The sequence below is a fragment of the Procambarus clarkii genome, chromosome 24, assembly GCF_040958095.1.
Source record: "Procambarus clarkii isolate CNS0578487 chromosome 24, FALCON_Pclarkii_2.0, whole genome shotgun sequence".
In the NCBI taxonomy this organism is placed as follows: Eukaryota; Metazoa; Arthropoda; class Malacostraca; order Decapoda; family Cambaridae; genus Procambarus; species Procambarus clarkii.
The window spans coordinates 42,022,326-42,041,233 of record NC_091173.1 but is presented as its reverse complement, the minus strand read 5'-3'; the positions used below and the strand labels follow the sequence as shown (position 1 = coordinate 42,041,233).

Here is an 18,908-nt window from a genome sequence, read left to right as displayed (position 1 = left end):
AAGCTGAATAACTCCGGAGTTTCTACACACTGCTAGGTGAACAGTGGCATTGGGCAAAAGGAAATGTGCCCAACTATTTCTGTCCCGCCCGGGATACGAACCCGAAATTCTTGATTGTGTGTCGAGAACGAACCCGACTGCATTAGGCTTCTAAAATGTATTAATTAATGATTTTACACGTGAAATTTCTTGGAGCATTTCCATAAAATGATGAACTAATAAGGTAAAGATGCTTGGAGACACAAGTGGCTGCTGGCCTGTGTGGGTGGCTGACTCACGTCACTGTATGTCCACACGATACACTGGTCACCTCGCGGAGACCATTTGACGGGAACTTCAGTATCGTTGTGGACTTAAGCGTTATTGTTTCATAACTATAGTGCTGTGAAAATCACAAATACTTTTAAAGCAAATGTATTGGAAGGCAGAAGATGAGGAATATGGCACCTGTTGGTAGGTCAGAAGACCTTAGGGCCGGCCACACACGTGCAGTTTTAACTGACAGTTGTAACTGTTCAGTTAAAACTGTCAGTTAAAACTGCACGTGTGTGGGTATCTCAGTTGCCATTTCGTCAGTTCAACAGAACTGTACAGTTAAACTGCAACAAATGCAATATTCCATATTTTTAACTGAAAGGAGTAACTGAACTGAGCGTGTGTGGGGATTCGTAACTGTACAGTTCTCAACTTCTCATTTCTACAGGTGGTAGCGGTGAGTGCAGTTTGAGATGGCATGTAAACAAAACCAAGTGATTGTTGAATTCACTGAACTCTATCGATCTGAACCTTGCCTGTGGCAAGTTAAAAGTGAAGAGTATCATGACCGCACAAAGAAAGATGTTGCCTATAGCAAATTAGTAAAGACGTTGGAGGAACTTGAGCCTGGTGCCACTAAGAAGTCAGTCTTGATGAAAATTAATAGTTTGAGAAGCGCTTATCGCAAGGAGAAAAAGAAGGTTGAGGCATCAAATAAATATTGATGCCTCAAATAAATCGTTGCGTCATTAGAAATATTTCCACTACGGCGATTTAGTGTAATCATATTTGATTGTAAACTATCGCAGCCTGTGGGAACCGACCTGTGAGATTTATATTTATTTAATTTATATGAATTTATATTTACGTTAATTTATATACTTCGATAGCAATTTGTATAATGATAAGTGGACTGTATTTCTGCAATAATCTCTTAATCTCACAAATCGATCCTCTACACATTAGGGGGGGTTTATATTAATTAAATATATATGCAGCCAATCAAACTACAGTAATAGACTACATACATTGAAAAGGTTCCTTATCTTATAGTACAGCAGGTTAGTCCACCAGGTATAACTAGGGTGTAGACACCAAATTATCCTCTTTGAGGTAGCTTCCATCACCCAGTAACTGGTGCACAAAATCTTGCTTCCTCGTCTTGACCTGTCAAAAGGGCGCTAGCTGTAAAGCCAGATACCTATATATGACAAGCTATATCAGAGAAAACACTGTACATGGAACCTTAAAGACCTGGCTTAATTACCTTTAGTATGAGGCGATTTCGTGATCTAACCGGGAAACCCTACCCAATGACATTAATGGCCACTAATGATAGATATACGGGTTTCGGAAAGACACTTAACTTGAATTTGTTGACAGCGTGTGATAATGGTACACCTTTGGTTTCCATAACACTTCGTCCAAGTAAAATTAACAGGAGCCGAATTTGCTCCCTGCGCCTCTGGTCTCAATAATGTCTAACACTCCATACAATTGACGCTACTGGCCGACATTGTCCAGATATGATAGGAGCCGAATTTGCTCCACACGTCTCGGAGGTGACACAACAATGGCTCTCTAACACTCCATACTATTGACGCTACTGGCCGACATTGTCCAGATATGATAGGAGCCAAATTTGCTCCACACGTCTCGGAGGTGACACAACAATGGCTCCCCTCCTTCCTCACTCTGACGCCTGGCTTACATTGTCCACATGACAGAAAGTGATAGAAGGGTCACATTTACTCTACTTTAATATTGATAATTAAGTTAATTTATATGAGATGTTTTTCTGATGGTAAAGTCCAAAGACTAATGTATTTAAGAATAATTCCCAGCAGAATAGCTGGTGAATTATAATAGTATGTGGTGATGATATCCCATTTTCTTTAGACGGTAATTCCACTACAAGTTACGTTTTCTATGGGTTAACTTGTTTATACAACACAGCTATTATCTGTATGATTATTAAATGGTGTCGGATTTTCCGACATAATTCCCCAGGGGCTGCTCACGGGTCGAAGTCCTATTTAGAACAGACGAACACCGATACTCCTCCTTCGAATTATTTGATTAATTTGATGTTAGTAGTTAGTAATCACACATTTGTGTGTCTGTTCGTACAGGACGGATGTCCCGTACTAGAGTTGCAGGGGTAAGAAGTCTAATGCAATTTCATTTCCCTGTCAACTCTTGAAAGGCTAATATTCAAGCCTAATTACATATTATTTAACCCAGAAGACTGAATGTGATCAAGTACTACAGTCAAGTATGATTCAGGGACTGCAGTGAGATCAGTGACATTAGATATAACTTGAAGTTTCTTCAGGTAACTGGTCACTGATATATAAACACTGAGGCCCATGGAATACATCTTGATTAAATAATAAATGTATCAAATCAGTCATCAGATTTATTGGGGTTTAATTTAGTTAATTGATTCAGAAGATTGAATAGCTCATCATTAAAGTAAAGTATGGTTCTGAGACTGCAGTGGGTTCAGTGACATTGGTCGCAGTGACTTGTAGCTGTTTAGGCTACTGTTCACTGATTTGCCACTGAGGCCTCATGAACTCATCTTCAGCTTTAAATGATGATACTAACATCAACCTCTGTTACTATAGTCAGCTGTAATCTCCTTAGTTTAATGCTACTGGAGAAATATAATCAGCTGACAAATTTAGATTTCTATTGGTATTGTTTATCTGCAGGCATAGGACTCCTCAGGCTTGATACTGGGCCCGAGAGTAATTTACCTCCTGCAGAGTTTAACATGGTTATGCCCTGATATTTAGTAGGGCTACCGATGAATCGATGACAATAGTCTGTCCCTACAAGGAGACCGAAGTCGGTGAGGTGATCTGACTTAATATTATCTGCCAATTTTATTCCTCTATTTCTCAGGAATTTGGCTGTTGCTCTCAGACCTTGAACTTGTAGGTCTACTGGTATTTTGTCCACCACAATGGCTTGTACTCGACAGACGTACCTGCCTAAGCGTACTGATGGTTGTACCACCTGGTAGACTTGAGGTCCTGCATCTGTTATAAACCCTGAGATATTGAATGACATCTGGGCTACAGGCTTTAATTGTAATTCATCTACCAACTTTTTAGTGACAAATGTTCTCTGGGATCCTTGGTCAAACAACCCACGGGTATGGACCTTGGCCCTCTTATTCAGGATGGTAATTTGGGCAGTAGGCAAAGTCGTATTACCTTTAGACTTCGCCGATTGGACACTCTTTGTTGTTTGCACCTTGCAGTACTGTACTGAGGTGGGAATGCTATCTTCCACCTTGGGGTTTGGAGACGTTGTTTTGGTGTCTGCACAATGCTGCATGGTGCTGACCTGTGTTACACCTATTACAGGTGTGTAATTGGGTCTCACAGTCGTTGATGTTATGTTTCCTGAGGCACCTCGTGCAATGTTGCAAATCTTTGAGTCGCTCAACACGGGCGTCACTATCAGGAAAATTAGGGCAGTGGTACATTGAATGTTTCTCATTGCAGAACAAACATGTTCCATAGCTTCCAGTACCCTTTGGTGTCACGTTCTTGGGTGACACAGTAACTATAGGCTTGGAGGGTCCCACTGCATATACGCCCACACTGCCACTGTTCCACTTTGGTGTTGAATTATATTGTCTAGATTGATTTGGAGTACCTTTGGTACTCTGTGGTTTACTATTATTGGTTTCTGAGGGTTTACTTGGTGGTTTTAATTTGTCATGTGTTCGTAATTGATGAACTACTGACTTTAGACCCTCAGATATTTCATTCATGGATAAGATGCTTTTATTGTAATGAGCACTCATTTGTCTCAATATGTCCCTAGGTATTTTCTCCTGGACAATTATTTTCAAGACCCACTCAGCCCCGTTTGTATCTGTTGTCAGGTTGAGGGCATTGATCAATGATTCTACCTCCAGCTTGAAGACTTGGAGTGAATCAGCTGAAGCCTCCGGTGGGGGTAAATGCAACAGCTCATGAACTAAATGTGATGTTCTTACTTCTGGATCAGCATAATTATCCTTGAGGAGTTTTACTGCCAGATCATAGCCGTCATTAGTTAATCTCAGATGGGATACTACTGTTTTAGCCTCACCTGATAATTGGCCTTGCAAATAAGAGAATTTACTACTCTTTGGTAAAGATTGTTTTGAGTCTACAAGGTCAACGAATTTGTTCCAAAATTCGTCCCAATCTTCCTCATCTTTTCCTGAGAAAGTGGGTAAATTAATTGGAGGGAGTCGAGCTTCTGCTTGACTCGTATTAGATGCAACTGTTGTTGTTGTTGCTGTTGCCTTGTTCTGGGCAATTAATTTGACATAAGGCTGTAATGTGGCCTGAGTCTGATCTTCATAATTCGCAAGATCAACCATAATGTCGTCTATTTCTGTTTCTGATAAATTGGTGTTGGCAAGTTCAGCCAAATATGTTGCTATTTGGCATTTGATTTGCTCAAATTTACCTGCAGCTGCTTGATAATAGCTTTCCAGGTCAGCATAATCAACTTGAGATTGTTGTGACAAATCTTCACATTTCTTGATCTGTCTTGTTAAGTGGCCTTTAAGACCTGCAAGGGTTCTTTTCATTCTCCCTGCATTATCCATACTGGCTCGTTGGTGAAGCCTTGTGGGGCTTGTACTTGGGCTGCTCATAATACTGAACAAGCACTGATGGTAGCCTAGGGTCAAATTCTGTACTCACTAGGCAATAATCCTACCTCTACTAGAGGTTAGCACTTAAAATTAATACACATTATATATATACAATCATACACACTAATGATTTGAGTGATAAACCAGTGTCACTGGAAGTACCTTTAGGTTAGCTCTTCTATATCACCCTAGGATGGTAGAGACACTAATTAATCACTCAAAGGTGTAATGGCCATAAGTAAATTATTATATATACAACTCAACTCGAGTTGATAAAAATTACACCCAAAATAGGGTCTGGACCATTCATTAATGGTGTTAGGTTATTGAATATAGTACAACTGACTATGGTAATAATGGGACTAGGATGAACGATAATAGTTCAACTAGTCAATGGTTTTATCCTACCCTGTTGTGGGTTGGCAATTAGTAAATATTATACTGTGAACACTAGTGCAATATATATTAAATAATTCTCTATTTTGGAGAAATAATATACACAATTATTGATAATAGCCTCTTAATTAGCCTCTATGAAACTTCTAATATTATCTAGAAGTATTAAATATTATTAGTGACCTCGCGAAATAAACTCCACAAAATTCGTAGATAATCTCTCGCGAAATGTAACACCACGAAATCCGTGAACAATCTCGCGACACAGTCACTAATTTGGCTGGCTTCTATATTAGCGCTGTCATTTCACAGAATAACACGCCACCAAATCTGTGGGTGTACATGAAACCGCTGACGAAGCTGATCTGAACTGAGCGGGGCTCGTGAACTCGCACGAGTCAACACCGCCGTCTTGACTGGCTTTGTTTAAATCACACTGCACTAGTTATTTAATGAATCCACTGGTTAACTGGTTCATCCGGTACTAAGATGACCAAATGTGGGTTCATAGGATCAAATAATCCGTCATCCGGTTCGAAGATGACCAAATAATGTGGGAACCGACCTGTGAGATTTATATTTATTTAATTTATATGAATTTATATTTACGTTAATTTATATACTTCGATAGCAATTTGTATAATGATAAGTGGACTGTATTTCTGCAATAATCTCTTAATCTCACAAATCGATCCTCTACACATTAGGGGGGGTTTATATTAATTAAATATATATGCAGCCAATCAAACTACAGTAATAGACTACATACATTGAAAAGGTTCCTTATCTTATAGTACAGCAGGTTAGTCCACCAGGTATAACTAGGGTGTAGACACCAAATTATCCTCTTTGAGGTAGCTTCCATCACCCAGTAACTGGTGCACAAAATCTTGCTTCCTCGTCTTGACCTGTCAAAAGGGCGCTAGCTGTAAAGCCAGATACCTATATATGACAAGCTATATCAGAGAAAACACTGTACATGGAACCTTAAAGACCTGGCTTAATTACCTTTAGTATGAGGCGATTTCGTGATCTAACCGGGAAACCCTACCCAATGACATTAATGGCCACTAATGATAGATATACGGGTTTCGGAAAGACACTTAACTTGAATTTGTTGACAGCGTGTGATAATGGTACACCTTTGGTTTCCATAACACTTCGTCCAAGTAAAATTAACAGGAGCCGAATTTGCTCCCTGCGCCTCTGGTCTCAATAATGTCTAACACTCCATACTATTGACGCTACTGGCCGACATTGTCCAGATATGATAGGAGCCGAATTTGCTCCACACGTCTCGGAGGTGACACAACAATGGCTCTCTAACACTCCATACTATTGACGCTACTGGCCGACATTGTCCAGATATGATAGGAGCCAAATTTGCTCCACACGTCTCGGAGGTGACACAACAATGGCTCCCCTCCTTCCTCACTCTGACGCCTGGCTTACATTGTCCACATGACAGAAAGTGATAGAAGGGTCACATTTACTCTACTTTAATATTGATAATTAAGTTAATTTATATGAGATGTTTTTCTGATGGTAAAGTCCAAAGACTAATGTATTTAAGAATAATTCCCAGCAGAATAGCTGGTGAATTATAATAGTATGTGGTGATGATATCCCATTTTCTTTAGACGGTAATTCCACTACAAGTTACGTTTTCTATGGGTTAACTTGTTTATACAACACAGCTATTATCTGTATGATTATTAAATGGTGTCGGATTTTCCGACATAATTCCCCAGGGGCTGCTCACGGGTCGAAGTCCTATTTAGAACAGACGAACACCGATACTCCTCCTTCGAATTATTTGATTAATTTGATGTTAGTAGTTAGTAATCACACATTTGTGTGTCTGTTCGTACAGGACGGATGTCCCGTACTAGAGTTGCAGGGGTAAGAAGTCTAATGCAATTTCATTTCCCTGTCAACTCTTGAAAGGCTAATATTCAAGCCTAATTACATATTATTTAACCCAGAAGACTGAATGTGATCAAGTACTACAGTCAAGTATGATTCAGGGACTGCAGTGAGATCAGTGACATTAGATATAACTTGAAGTTTCTTCAGGTAACTGGTCACTGATATATAAACACTGAGGCCCATGGAATACATCTTGATTAAATAATAAATGTATCAAATCAGTCATCAGATTTATTGGGGTTTAATTTAGTTAATTGATTCAGAAGATTGAATAGCTCATCATTAAAGTAAAGTATGGTTCTGAGACTGCAGTGGGTTCAGTGACATTGGTCGCAGTGACTTGTAGCTGTTTAGGCTACTGTTCACTGATTTGCCACTGAGGCCTCATGAACTCATCTTCAGCTTTAAATGATGATACTAACATCAACCTCTGTTACTATAGTCAGCTGTAATCTCCTTAGTTTAATGCTACTGGAGAAATATAATCAGCTGACAAATTTAGATTTCTATTGGTATTGTTTATCTGCAGGCATAGGACTCCTCAGGCTTGATACTGGGCCCGAGAGTAATTTACCTCCTGCAGAGTTTAACATGGTTATGCCCTGATATTTAGTAGGGCTACCGATGAATCGATGACAATAGTCTGTCCCTACAAGGAGACCGAAGTCGGTGAGGTGATCTGACTTAATATTATCTGCCAATTTTATTCCTCTATTTCTCAGGAATTTGGCTGTTGCTCTCAGACCTTGAACTTGTAGGTCTACTGGTATTTTGTCCACCACAATGGCTTGTACTCGACAGACGTACCTGCCTAAGCGTACTGATGGTTGTACCACCTGGTAGACTTGAGGTCCTGCATCTGTTATAAACCCTGAGATATTGAATGACATCTGGGCTACAGGCTTTAATTGTAATTCATCTACCAACTTTTTAGTGACAAATGTTCTCTGGGATCCTTGGTCAAACAACCCACGGGTATGGACCTTGGCCCTCTTATTCAGGATGGTAATTTGGGCAGTAGGCAAAGTCGTATTACCTTTAGACTTCGCCGATTGGACACTCTTTGTTGTTTGCACCTTGCAGTACTGTACTGAGGTGGGAATGCTATCTTCCACCTTGGGGTTTGGAGACGTTGTTTTGGTGTCTGCACAATGCTGCATGGTGCTGACCTGTGTTACACCTATTACAGGTGTGTAATTGGGTCTCACAGTCGTTGATGTTATGTTTCCTGAGGCACCTCGTGCAATGTTGCAAATCTTTGAGTCGCTCAACACGGGCGTCACTATCAGGAAAATTAGGGCAGTGGTACATTGAATGTTTCTCATTGCAGAACAAACATGTTCCATAGCTTCCAGTACCCTTTGGTGTCACGTTCTTGGGTGACACAGTAACTATAGGCTTGGAGGGTCCCACTGCATATACGCCCACACTGCCACTGTTCCACTTTGGTGTTGAATTATATTGTCTAGATTGATTTGGAGTACCTTTGGTACTCTGTGGTTTACTATTATTGGTTTCTGAGGGTTTACTTGGTGGTTTTAATTTGTCATGTGTTCGTAATTGATGAACTACTGACTTTAGACCCTCAGATATTTCATTCATGGATAAGATGCTTTTATTGTAATGAGCACTCATTTGTCTCAATATGTCCCTAGGTATTTTCTCCTGGACAATTATTTTCAAGACCCACTCAGCCCCGTTTGTATCTGTTGTCAGGTTGAGGGCATTGATCAATGATTCTACCTCCAGCTTGAAGACTTGGAGTGAATCAGCTGAAGCCTCCGGTGGGGGTAAATGCAACAGCTCATGAACTAAATGTGATGTTCTTACTTCTGGATCAGCATAATTATCCTTGAGGAGTTTTACTGCCAGATCATAGCCGTCATTAGTTAATCTCAGATGGGATACTACTGTTTTAGCCTCACCTGATAATTGGCCTTGCAAATAAGAGAATTTACTACTCTTTGGTAAAGATTGTTTTGAGTCTACAAGGTCAACGAATTTGTTCCAAAATTCGTCCCAATCTTCCTCATCTTTTCCTGAGAAAGTGGGTAAATTAATTGGAGGGAGTCGAGCTTCTGCTTGACTCGTATTAGATGCAACTGTTGTTGTTGTTGCTGTTGCCTTGTTCTGGGCAATTAATTTGACATAAGGCTGTAATGTGGCCTGAGTCTGATCTTCATAATTCGCAAGATCAACCATAATGTCGTCTATTTCTGTTTCTGATAAATTGGTGTTGGCAAGTTCAGCCAAATATGTTGCTATTTGGCATTTGATTTGCTCAAATTTACCTGCAGCTGCTTGATAATAGCTTTCCAGGTCAGCATAATCAACTTGAGATTGTTGTGACAAATCTTCACATTTCTTGATCTGTCTTGTTAAGTGGCCTTTAAGACCTGCAAGGGTTCTTTTCATTCTCCCTGCATTATCCATACTGGCTCGTTGGTGAAGCCTTGTGGGGCTTGTACTTGGGCTGCTCATAATACTGAACAAGCACTGATGGTAGCCTAGGGTCAAATTCTGTACTCACTAGGCAATAATCCTACCTCTACTAGAGGTTAGCACTTAAAATTAATACACATTATATATATACAATCATACACACTAATGATTTGAGTGATAAACCAGTGTCACTGGAAGTACCTTTAGGTTAGCTCTTCTATATCACCCTAGGATGGTAGAGACACTAATTAATCACTCAAAGGTGTAATGGCCATAAGTAAATTATTATATATACAACTCAACTCGAGTTGATAAAAATTACACCCAAAATAGGGTCTGGACCATTCATTAATGGTGTTAGGTTATTGAATATAGTACAACTGACTATGGTAATAATGGGACTAGGATGAACGATAATAGTTCAACTAGTCAATGGTTTTATCCTACCCTGTTGTGGGTTGGCAATTAGTAAATATTATACTGTGAACACTAGTGCAATATATATTAAATAATTCTCTATTTTGGAGAAATAATATACACAATTATTGATAATAGCCTCTTAATTAGCCTCTATGAAACTTCTAATATTATCTAGAAGTATTAAATATTATTAGTGACCTCGCGAAATAAACTCCACAAAATTCGTAGATAATCTCTCGCGAAATGTAACACCACGAAATCCGTGAACAATCTCGCGACACAGTCACTAATTTGGCTGGCTTCTATATTAGCGCTGTCATTTCACAGAATAACACGCCACCAAATCTGTGGGTGTACATGAAACCGCTGACGAAGCTGATCTGAACTGAGCGGGGCTCGTGAACTCGCACGAGTCAACACCGCCGTCTTGACTGGCTTTGCTTAAATCACACTGCACTAGTTATTTAATGAATCCACTGGTTAACTGGTTCATCCGGTACTAAGATGACCAAATGTGGGTTCATAGGATCAAATAATCCGTCATCCGGTTCGAAGATGACCAAATAATGTGGGAACCGACCTGTGAGATTTATATTTATTTAATTTATATGAATTTATATTTACGTTAATTTATATACTTCGATAGCAATTTGTATAATGATAAGTGGACTGTATTTCTGCAATAATCTCTTAATCTCACAAATCGATCCTCTACACATTAGGGGGGGTTTATATTAATTAAATATATATGCAGCCAATCAAACTACAGTAATAGACTACATACATTGAAAAGGTTCCTTATCTTATAGTACAGCAGGTTAGTCCACCAGGTATAACTAGGGTGTAGACACCAAATTATCCTCTTTGAGGTAGCTTCCATCACCCAGTAACTGGTGCACAAAATCTTGCTTCCTCGTCTTGACCTGTCAAAAGGGCGCTAGCTGTAAAGCCAGATACCTATATATGACAAGCTATATCAGAGAAAACACTGTACATGGAACCTTAAAGACCTGGCTTAATTACCTTTAGTATGAGGCGATTTCGTGATCTAACCGGGAAACCCTACCCAATGACATTAATGGCCACTAATGATAGATATACGGGTTTCGGAAAGACACTTAACTTGAATTTGTTGACAGCGTGTGATAATGGTACACCTTTGGTTTCCATAACACTTCGTCCAAGTAAAATTAACAGGAGCCGAATTTGCTCCCTGCGCCTCTGGTCTCAATAATGTCTAACACTCCATACTATTGACGCTACTGGCCGACATTGTCCAGATATGATAGGAGCCGAATTTGCTCCACACGTCTCGGAGGTGACACAACAATGGCTCTCTAACACTCCATACTATTGACGCTACTGGCCGACATTGTCCAGATATGATAGGAGCCAAATTTGCTCCACACGTCTCGGAGGTGACACAACAATGGCTCCCCTCCTTCCTCACTCTGACGCCTGGCTTACATTGTCCACATGACAGAAAGTGATAGAAGGGTCACATTTACTCTACTTTAATATTGATAATTAAGTTAATTTATATGAGATGTTTTTCTGATGGTAAAGTCCAAAGACTAATGTATTTAAGAATAATTCCCAGCAGAATAGCTGGTGAATTATAATAGTATGTGGTGATGATATCCCATTTTCTTTAGACGGTAATTCCACTACAAGTTACGTTTTCTATGGGTTAACTTGTTTATACAACACAGCTATTATCTGTATGATTATTAAATGGTGTCGGATTTTCCGACACAGCCACTAGAAATAACAGATTCATCATTATTATTTTCTTGATACATAAGGTTCACAGGGGCGTATGTACTAGATTGTTGTTCAATCAAGAAGTTATGCAATGCACAAGTACCCATTACTACTTTCTCAATATTCTCTGGTTCTAAATTAATTGGGCACTGAAAAATACGGAAGCGTGAAGCAAGTATCCCAAAAACATTCTCTACAATATGCCTTGCTCGAGATAATCGATAGTTAAAAACCTCTTTTTTGGCCGAATCTAATAATCCTTGCCTGAATGGCTTCAAAATATTAGTTCTGAGAGGAAATGCATTACAAAGAATACACCAAGAGCGGCAAGATCGTACTCCTCGGAATCCAGGGTAAAACTGAGGGATTGAACTGTGTGTGTGTGTGTGTGCATTTCATTTTTAACTGACGTCAGTTTGAACTGTGACAGTTATAACTGAACAGTCATAACTGTCAGTTAAAACTGCAAGTGTGTGGCCGGCCTTAGTGAGGAATATGACACCTGGTGCCAGTTCAGAAGACATTTAGTGAGGAATATGACACCTGATGCCAGTTCAGATGACATCTAGTGAGGAATATAACACCTGGTGCCAGTTCAGAAGACATCTAGTGAGGAATATGACACCTGGTGCCAGTTCAGAAGACATCTAGTGAGGAATATGACACCTGGTGCCAGTTCAGAAGACATTTAGTGAGGAATATGACACCTGGTGCCAGTTCAGAAGACATTTAGTGAGGAATATGACACCTGGTGCCAGTTCAGAAAACATTTAGTGAGGAATATGACAAGTAATCTCACTTAATTCATTACATTATTAACGGGACTGATCGCAACATCAAAACTGCCGGGTTTTAGTCAAAATTAAACCACCGTAAAGTTGAAGTTTGTTAAGCTTGTGCATGGATAGCTTAGGTGAGTTGCGTAAGCTCAAGTGTATCCAGGTAGACACAACAATTACATTTTTGACAGAGTGTGAGAAATCGTGAGAACTTTGCATCATGACAATACACAAACTAATATTGACTCGTTAAAGTCAATATTAGACATCAGTGACTGTATATAATATTAATAATTCCTGAGTATATCAAAGTATTACAGTAATACTTTTCATTTTATGAAAGTAAAAACGAAAGTAACATTTCTGGTGAGGTAGTGATATGACACTATAGCAGTGGCCACACTATCCACGAACAACGTTGAAAAACGTTAGAACAACGTTACTTAAACGTTGAGGCAACGTTACTTTAATGTTGGAACAACGTTACCTCATCGTTGGAGCAACGTTACTTCAATGTTGAAGCAACGTTACTTTAACGTTGGAGCAATGTTAGAACAATGTTAATTCAATGTTGGAGCAACGTTACTTCAACGTTGGAGCATACCTGGACACTCCAGGTATGCTACATTACTCTCTGATATTGTGCGCACTGCCTTCTTGTTGTTGGACTGTCTTCATCAACGTACTGCTGACATCACCGGACTGCTGGCATCAACGGACTGATGACATCAACCGACTGCTGACATCGACGGACAGCTGACATCAACGGACTGCTGACATCAACGGACAGCTGATATAAACGGACTACTGACATCAACGGACAGCTGATATAAACGAACTACTGACATCAACAGACTGCTAACATCAATGGACAGCTGACATCAATGGACAGCTGACATCAACGGACAGCTGACATCAACAGAACTGCTGACATAAACAAAACTGCTGACATAAACAAAACAGCTGACATCAACAGAACTGCTGACATCAAATGAACTGCTGACATAAACAAAACTGCTGACATAAACAAAACTGCTGACATAAACAAAACAGCTGACATCAACAGAACTGCTGACATAAACAAAACTGCTGACATCAACAGAACTGCTGACATAAACAAAACTGCTGACATCAACAGAACTGCTGACATAAACAAAACAGCTGACATCAACAGAACTGCTGACATAAACAAAACAGCTGACATCAACAGAACTGCTGACATAAACAAAACTGCTGACATCAACAGAACTGCTGACATAAACAAAACAGCTGACATCAACAGAACTGCTGACATAAACAAAACAGCTGACATCAACAAAATTGCTGACATAAACAAAACTGCTGACATCAACAGAACTGCTGACATAAACAAAACTGCTGACATCAACAGAACTGCTGACATAAACAAAACAGCTGACATCAACAGAACTGCTGACATAAACAAAACAGCTGACATCAACAGAACTGCTGACATAAACAAAACTGCTGACATCAACAGAACTGCTGACATAAACAAAACAGCTGACATCAACAGAACTGCTGACATAAACAAAACAGCTGACATCAACAGAACTGCTGACATAAACAAAACTGCTGACATCAACAGAACTGCTGACATAAACAAAACAGCTGACATCAACAGAACTGCTGACATAAACAAAACAGCTGACATCAACAAAATTGCTGACATAAACAAAACTGCTGACATCAACAGAACTGCTGACATAAACAAAACTGCTGACATCAACAGAACTGCTGACATAAACAAAACAGCTGACATCAACAAAATTGCTGACATAAACAAAACTGCTGACATCAACAGAACTGCTGACATAAACAGGTTGCTGACATCAACAAAATTGCTGACATAAACAAAACAGCTGACATCAACAGAACTGCTGACATAAACAAAACAGCTGACATCAACAGAACTGCTGACATAAAAAAACAGCTGACATCAACAAAACTGCTGACATAAACAAAACAGCTGACATCAACAAAATTGCTGACATAAACAAAACTGCTGACATCAACAGAACTGCTGACATAAACAAAACAGTTGACATCAACAGAACTGCTGACATAAACAAAACAGCTGACATCAACAAAATTGCTGACATAAACAAAACTGCTGACATCAACAGAACTGCTGACATAAACAAAACTGCTGACATCAACAGAACTGCTGACATAAACAAAACAGCTGACATCAACAAAATTGCTGACATAAACAAAACTGCTGACATCAACAGAACTGCTGACATAAACAGGTTGCTGACATCAACAGAACTGCTGACATAAACAGGTTGCTGACATAAACAGAACTGCTGACATAAACAGGTTGGTGACATCAACAGAACTGCTGTAAAGGTGAGGAGAACTGACAGCAGCTCTCCCTAGAGTGTCTGTCTGCTCTGCTTCAGTCCCTAGAAAGCCTCTTAAGTCTGCAGGAAGAATTAATGTCGCGAGATTCGCAGACAAAAATTATATAATTCTCTGCTTATAGGTTATATGTACTGACATGAGTTTTCAAAGCTATACTCCTAGGGACCTGGACGCGGTCAGGAAGCCGGCGGCTTGTCAAACGCTCCCTCCCAGTCATTCCTGGGGATTTTGTTTACCGATGAGTTTTAAGCTGAAATATTGTCTGGGTATTTACGGTCTCAGGAGGAAAGTATTTGTGTATTGCGTCGTTGCTTCAGAAAGGCTGGTTGCTATATACAGAAATTAAAGGTTAAATTTTTTCACTATTAATTGTTTTCGAGAGTGGTAGCCTGTGTGTTAGCCTTCCTGGCTTGCGTCACCTTTCTGGCTTGCGTCACCTTCCTGGCTTGTGTCACCTTACTGGCGTGTGTCACCTTACTGGCTTGTGTCACCTTACTGGCTTGCGTCACCTTCCTGGCTTGCGTCACCTTACTGGCTTGCGTCACCTTCCTGGCTTGCATCACCTTTCTGGCTTGTGTCACCTTACTGGCTTTCGTCACCTTACTGGCTTGTGTCACCTTACTGGCTTGCGTCACCTTACTGGCTTGCGTCACCTTCCTGGCTTGCATCACCTTTCTGGCTTGTGTCACCTTACTGGCTTGTGTCACCTTACTGGCTTGCGTCACCTTCCTGGCTTGTGTCACCTTACTGGCTTTCGTCACCTTACTGGCTTGTGTCACCTTACTGGCTTGCGTCGCCTTACTGACTTGCGTCACTTTCCTGGCTTGCATCACCTTCCTGGCTTGTGTCACCTTACTGGCTTGCGTCACCCTACTGGCTTGCGTCACCTTCCTGGGTTGTGTCACCTTACTGGCTTATGTCACCTTACTGGCTTGCGTCACCTTCCTGGCTTGCGTCACCTTCCTGGCTTGTGTCACCTTACTGGCTTGTGTCACCTTCCTGGCTTGTGTCACCTTACTGGCTTGTGTCACCTTACTGGCTTGCGTTACCTTACTGGCTTGTGTCACCTTACTGGCTTGTGTCACCTTACTGGCTTGCGTCACCTTACTGGCTTGCGTCACCTTCCTGGCTTGCATCACCTTTCTGGCTTGCATCACCTTCCTGGCTTGTGTCACCTTACTGGCTTTCGTCACCTTACTGGCTTGTGTCACCTTACTGGCTTGCGTCACCTTACTAGCTTGCGTCACCTTCCTGGCTTGCATCACCTTTCTGGCTTGTGTCACCTTACTGGCTTGTGTCACCTTACTAGCTTGCGTCACCTTACTGGCTTGCGTCACCTTCCTGGCTTGATTCACCTTCCTGGCTTGTGTCACCTTACTGGCTTTCGTCACCTTACTGGCTTGTGTCACCTTACTGGCTTGCGTCGCCTTACTGACTTGCGTCACTTTCCTGGCTTGCATCACCTTCCTGGCTTGTGTCACCTTACTGGCTTGCGTCACCTTACTGGCTTGCGTCACCTTCCTGGGTTGTGTCACCTTACTGGCTTGTGTCACCTTCCTGGCTTGCGTCACCTTCCTGGCTTGCGTCACCTTCCTGGCTTGTGTCACCTTACTTGCTTGTGTCACCTTCCTGGCTTGTGTCACCTTACTGGCTTGTGTCACCTTACTGGCTTGTGTCACCTTACTGACTTGTGTCACCTTACTGGCTTGTGTCACCTTACTGGCTTGCGTCACCTTACTGGCTTGCGTCACCTTCCTGGCTTGCATCACCTTTCTGGCTTGCATCACCTTCCTGGCTTGTGTCACCTTACTGGCTTTCGTCACCTTACTGGCTTGTGTCACCTTACTGGCTTGCGTCACCTTACTGGCTTGCGTCACCTTCCTGGCTTGCATCACCTTTCTGGCTTGTGTCACCTTACTGGCTTGTGTCACCTTACTGGCTTGCGTCACCTTACTGGCTTGCGTCACCTTCCTGGCTTGCATCACCTTCCTGGCTTGTGTCACCTTACTGGCTTTCGTCACCTTACTGGCTTGTGTCACCTTACTGGCTTGCGTCGCCTTACTGACTTGCGTCACTTTCCTGGCTTGCATCACCTTCCTGGCTTGTGTCACCTTACTGGCTTGCGTCACCTTACTGGCTTGCGTCACCTTCCTGGGTTGTGTCACCTTACTGGCTTGTGTCACCTTACTGGCTTGCGTCACCTTCCTGGCTTGCGTCACCTTCCTGGCTTGTGTCACCTTACTGGCTTGTGTCACCTTCCTGGCTTGTGTCACCTTACTGGCTTGTGTCACCTTACTGGCTTGCGTCACCTTCCTGGCTTGTGTCACCTTACTGGCTTGTGTCACCTTACTGGCTTGTGTCACCTTACTGGCTTGTGTCACCTTACTGGCTTGCGTCACCTTCCTGGCTTGTGTCACCTTCCTGGCTTGTGTCACCTTCCTGGCTTCCGTCACCTTCCTGGCTTCTGTCACCTTCCTGGCTTGTGTCACCTTCCTGGCTTGCGTCCCCTTCCTGCCTTGTGTCACCCTGCTGGCCAGCGTCACCTTGCTGGTCAGCGTCACCTTGCTGGTCAGCGTCACCTTGCTGGCCAGCGTCACCCTGCTGGCCAGCGTCACCAGCTGGTCAGCGTCACCTTGCTGGTCAGCGTCACCTTGCTGGTCAGCGTCACCTTGCTGGCCAGCGTCACCTTGCTGGCCAGCGTCACCTTGCTGGTCAGCGTCACCTTGCTGGTCAGCGTCACCTTGCTGGTCAGCGTCACCTTGCTGGCCAGCGTCACCTTGCTGGTCAGCGTCACCTTGCTGGTCAGCGTCACCTTGCTGGTCAGCGTTACCTTGCTGGTCAGTGTCACCCTGCTGGCCAGCGTCACCTTGGTGGCCAGCGTCACCTTGCTGGTCAGCGTCACCTTGCTGGTCAGCGTCACCTTGCTGGTCAGCGTCACCCTGCTGGTCAGCGTCACCTTGCTGGTCAGCGTCACCTTGCTGGTCAGCGTCACCTTGCTGGCCAGCGTCACCTTGCTGGCCAGCGTCACCTTGCTGGTCAGCGTCACCTTGCTGGCCAGCGTCACCTTGCTGGTCAGCGTCACCCTGCTGGTCAGTGTCACCTTGCTGGTCAGCGTCACCCTGCTGGCCAGCGTCACCTTGCTGGCCAGCGTCACCTTGCTGGTCAGCGTCACCTTGCTGGTCAGCGTCACCTTGCTGGTCAGCGTCACCTTGCTGGTCAGCGTCACCTTGCTGGCCAGCGTCACCTTGCTGGTCAGCGTCACCTTGCTGGTCAGCGTCACCTTGCTGGTCAGCGTCACCCTGCTGGTCAGCGTCACCTTGCTGGTCAGCGTCACCTTGCTGGTCAGCGTCACCCTGCTGGTCAGCGTCACCTTGCTGGTCAGCGTCACCCTGCTGGCCAGCGTCACCTTGCTGGTCAGCGTCACCCTGCTGGCCAGCGTCACCCTGCTGGTCAGCGTCACCTTGCTGGTCAGCGTCACCCTGCTGGTCAGCGTCACCTTGCTGGTCAGCGTCACCCTGTTGGTCAGCGTCACCTTGCTGGTCAGCGTCACCCTGCGAATTAGCCGAAAACGCGTTAAGCATTTTCTATTTTTCACATGTGGTTATTCTATATATATATATTTATATATATATATATATATATATATATATATATATATATATATATATATATATATATATAATATATATATAATATACATATATATATATATATATATATATATATATATATATATATATATATATATATATATATATATATATATATATATATTTTTTAAAATAGGGAAGGGAGTACCACCTCTGGCTGGAAGAAGGGGGACCCATAGCCTCGGAGGAAACCACGCATAACGCATTGGAGGGAATGTG

The 18,908-nt window shown here is 42.2% G+C and overlaps 2 protein-coding genes across 2 annotated transcripts in view; one reads left to right on the top strand and one right to left on the bottom strand.

The window, feature by feature from the left end:
• The first annotated feature begins 728 nt into the window (after window positions 1-728).
• On the top strand, window positions 729-14,525 carry LOC138368048 (homeobox-like protein HDP1). The gene is made up of 2 exons (XM_069330346.1): window positions 729-898; window positions 13,721-14,525. The coding sequence occupies exons 1-2, from the start codon at window positions 729-731 to the stop codon at window positions 14,523-14,525; spliced, it is 975 nt and encodes a 324-aa protein (XP_069186447.1).
• A 1,428-nt stretch (window positions 14,526-15,953) lies between these two features.
• The window catches only part of LOC138368047 (uncharacterized), a 42,463-nt gene continuing 39,508 nt past the window's right edge, over window positions 15,954-18,908 (bottom strand). The window contains exon 6 of the mRNA XM_069330345.1: window positions 15,954-18,590. Within this exon, the coding sequence (XP_069186446.1) occupies window positions 15,954-18,590 (2,637 nt within the window). The remainder of the gene's footprint in view (window positions 18,591-18,908) is intronic.

Coding starts and splice junctions, on each gene's coding strand:
- LOC138368048 (XM_069330346.1), top strand. CDS start 729: ATGGCATGTAAACAAAACCAAGTGATTGTTGAATTCACTGAACTCTAT. Junction 899..13,720: donor GAGCCTGGTGCCACTAAGAA/GTCAGTCTTGAT, acceptor TGACATCAACAG/AACTGCTGACATAAACAAAA.